Source organism: Limulus polyphemus, unplaced genomic scaffold (assembly GCF_000517525.1).
Source record: "Limulus polyphemus unplaced genomic scaffold, Limulus_polyphemus-2.1.2 Scaffold1120, whole genome shotgun sequence".
Taxonomy (NCBI): Eukaryota; Metazoa; Arthropoda; class Merostomata; order Xiphosura; family Limulidae; genus Limulus; species Limulus polyphemus.
In genome coordinates this window covers 55890-59170 of record NW_013666730.1, presented here as the reverse complement: position 1 = coordinate 59170, position 3281 = coordinate 55890, and the positions used below count along the sequence as shown (strand labels likewise).

The 3281-nt window shown below is 29.1% G+C and overlaps 1 protein-coding gene across 1 annotated transcript in view; it reads left to right on the top strand.

Moving 5' to 3' along the window:
* The window catches only part of LOC111086465 (mediator of RNA polymerase II transcription subunit 25-like), a 20485-nt gene that overhangs the window by 13550 nt on the left and 3654 nt on the right, over positions 1–3281 (top strand). Inside the window, exon 2 of the mRNA XM_022389407.1 lies at positions 2842–2980. Within this exon, the coding sequence (XP_022245115.1) occupies positions 2862–2980 (119 nt within the window). The 5' untranslated portion in view covers positions 2842–2861. The remainder of the gene's footprint in view (positions 1–2841; positions 2981–3281) is intronic.

Genomic DNA, 3281 nt, shown 5'->3' with positions numbered 1-3281 from the left:
AAAATTCCTAACCGTAATAATAATTACAAAATTAATATTTTAAGCTCAAACTTTAAAAAAATAAGATTACATACCAACAGTTACTGTTAGTCAGTTAATAAAGTTAAAATTCCCAACCGTAATGATAATTACAAAATTAATATGTTAAGCTTAAACGTTACAGACTATATTAGTTAGGCCTAAAGTACAAGGTACCGAACAAAATGTAAATGTGATAAGTGAAAATAAAATCGTGAATTTCCGTATTTGCCTTTCATTTTTAATTAAAATAACTTTTAAATTAAGTTTACTTACGTTACATTTTTCTAATAAGTCATATTATTATTAGTACTTTTATAATTAGAGAGTTTTCCAAATTAATTATTTTTAATTTTTTCATATAACTGTCATAAATAATTTGGTAAAATTGTAAAGCAAGGGAAAAATACCTTTTTAATATTAATCCTCATTGTCTTAGCGGAATAGATGTTTTAAAACTTGTCCTTTTACCATGTGGCTACTTTTATGTTCTAACGTAACAAAAATGATCAAAAGATATGCTTTACTGTAGAATTTTGTTGTGATTTCTTTTTAAATTTGTACCTACTTTCATGTCTTTTATGTTTCTATTATTGGGCATTAAGCTTCAATAAGTTGATAATGTAAATGTTGAACACGAGGAATAAAAATCTCGGAGGTTAGCTTGTGCAATAACTTATCGTATGTACAACAAGAAACCATTTGGTCCTTCAGAGTTGTCCCCGAGGGTTCAATGGTATGTCTGAAAGCTTATAATGCTAAAAACCTGGGTTTTGATACCTTTGGTGAACACAGCATAGACAGCCCATTGTGTAGCTTTATGTTTAAAAACAAACCTTCAAGGGTCTCTATACTTATCCATTCCTGAAGATAAGTAAAAATGAAAATTTTAAACCTACTCCTATATTTTGTAAGGAATTCATCAATTACCCTCTTATACTGCTATAAGTTCTTGAGTAGCTAGAAGGTGCCAAAAGATCGGGAGTTAGTCCAGGTAACTATAGATCTATTGGTCTTAATAAGTGGTGACAAAAATTCATGAAAGGCTGATAAAGATGTTTTGCAAGCTTATTTAAAAAATTTTGTTGGATACTCAACATGATTTCAACATTCTTTGAAAATGTTCTATTTAAGTAGATGGTGTGGATTTTCAGAACCTGTTTGAAAAGTTGCCAGATGAAAAACTTATTTAAAAAATTGTCTCTATAGGTGTTGGGATAAATTGAACTTAAAAAATGCCTGGATGGAAGAAAGCAGAAGGTTTTAAATGGAGTTTAGTCAAATTGGATTAATGTCACAAGTGGAGTAATTAGGGGCTGAGTGCAAGTATCTTTGCTTTTTACATCAGTGACATAGATACTTCACAAAAAGATTTGTATTATTTGTTGATTGAACAAATAAATAACAGATGGCTTTTAATTATATTAAATGCAAAGTATGCATGTGAGGTTACATAATTATTATTTTCATGGGAATAACCTTATCTATGTTATGGAAGAAATGGATCATGGTATTTTGGTTGATCAGTCTTCTCTTAAGCTATCCAAGGAGTAGGGCAAATAAAATTTTAGGGTATTTTTAGAAAAATATTGAATACAAGTCTAAATGGTATATAATTTCATTGTATAGGTCACTGGAGTATCGTGTTCAGTCTTGGGCTCCTTAACTTAAGAAGAACAATGAATTTTTGGGAAAGGTTCAAAGGAGGGTTACTAGGATGATACTTGGGATGAAAACATTGTCACAGACAAGGAAAGATTAAAATCTTAAAAAGAGGTGATTGTGGTGTTTAAGATTGTTAAGGAAATTGATAGTGTTGAAGCATCACTTTTTATCATATATAATGGTGAAAATGTAGGACAAAGGGACACAAATATATATTTTGGAAGGGTAGGAGTCATTTTTCAGCTAAGAAAGTTCTACTTTCCAAACTGGGTGGTTATCCTTTAAAGCGAGCTGCCTTTAGATGTGGTGGATGCAATAAATTTAAGGGAGTTTAATGGATGCTTGATAAATATTTGAATGTTAAGAGCTGACTTTGAGTATTTTATAGTAGATGGAATGTCCCAGATGAGCCATAGGTTCCTTATTGTCCCTAACTTGTACGTTATGTTACTTGTGTTCTGTATTGGGATTGTAATTAAAATGCCAAGTCTAAATTTTTGGGCAAATTTATCTTGCAGCCTTACCATTCCTTTTAAATTGGTCTTTGGACAGCTTGCATTACTGAGGATGTATAATGTACCTCCTCTCATAGTATTTGCAGAGTAAATGTTTAATAGTACACGAAAGATAGTTAAGTGTAATACAATGTAAAAACAAGGATAAACTGTATCAAAGAAAATACTTAATTCATAACTGTGATACCTTTTTGTTGTAGTAAATAGTAAATTAAACTAATTTGGTATGCATTAGGTGACTGAATAGAGTAAGATTTACTATCACATAAAACATTTTAGTTAAATACTCAATAATATTCATTATTAATTATGAAAGCTTTAAAAGTGATATTATGAATAAGAAAACAGTAATAAATAGAAATATGATGGATCCTTTACATTCAAATAACTATCCATTTTTTGGCTGATTGAATTTCTGTTATCTTGTGTATGATATTTCCCAGTATTTGGATGTGATTTGTGCTTCTCAGTTAGGTTGAGAGTGAAAATTCTAATTGTTCTTAGTTAAAAACAGGAGTGTTAACTTTGTAATTTTAAGTAAATATATAATTCAGGAGTAAGTTTGTTTTTATTCAATGCCTTTATATCTTTAGTTTATTAATTCTTGAGTTGATACTACTTGTACCATTATTTTTTTTTTCAGTCTCTAACCTCTATAAAACAATGGTGGTAGCAGACCAAGGAAATTGGGTGGCAGATGTTGTGGTTGTGATTGAGGGAACAGCAAACATCAGTCCTTATATTGAAAGTTTAAAAAACAATTATATTGTTCCAACTCTTGAGTAAGTAAAAACTTAACTTTAAATTATTTTATCTCAGCAAATTAAGATTATAAAAATAAAAATGGATAATTTTGTTTAAAAAAAAAAAGATTACTTAGCACTTACTGTTCAGCACGTATTAGATGTTATAACTACATTTTGTTGTAATCAATAATTTTTCTTGAAAAAGTTAATTAAGAGATCAAACATAGATAAAATTTAAAATATTTTACAGGAATAAAAGAAGACCATGAGTATGTTTTGTACTCTCAACTCATTTGTAATACTTTTTGTTGATTGATACGTTACAATACATAATACA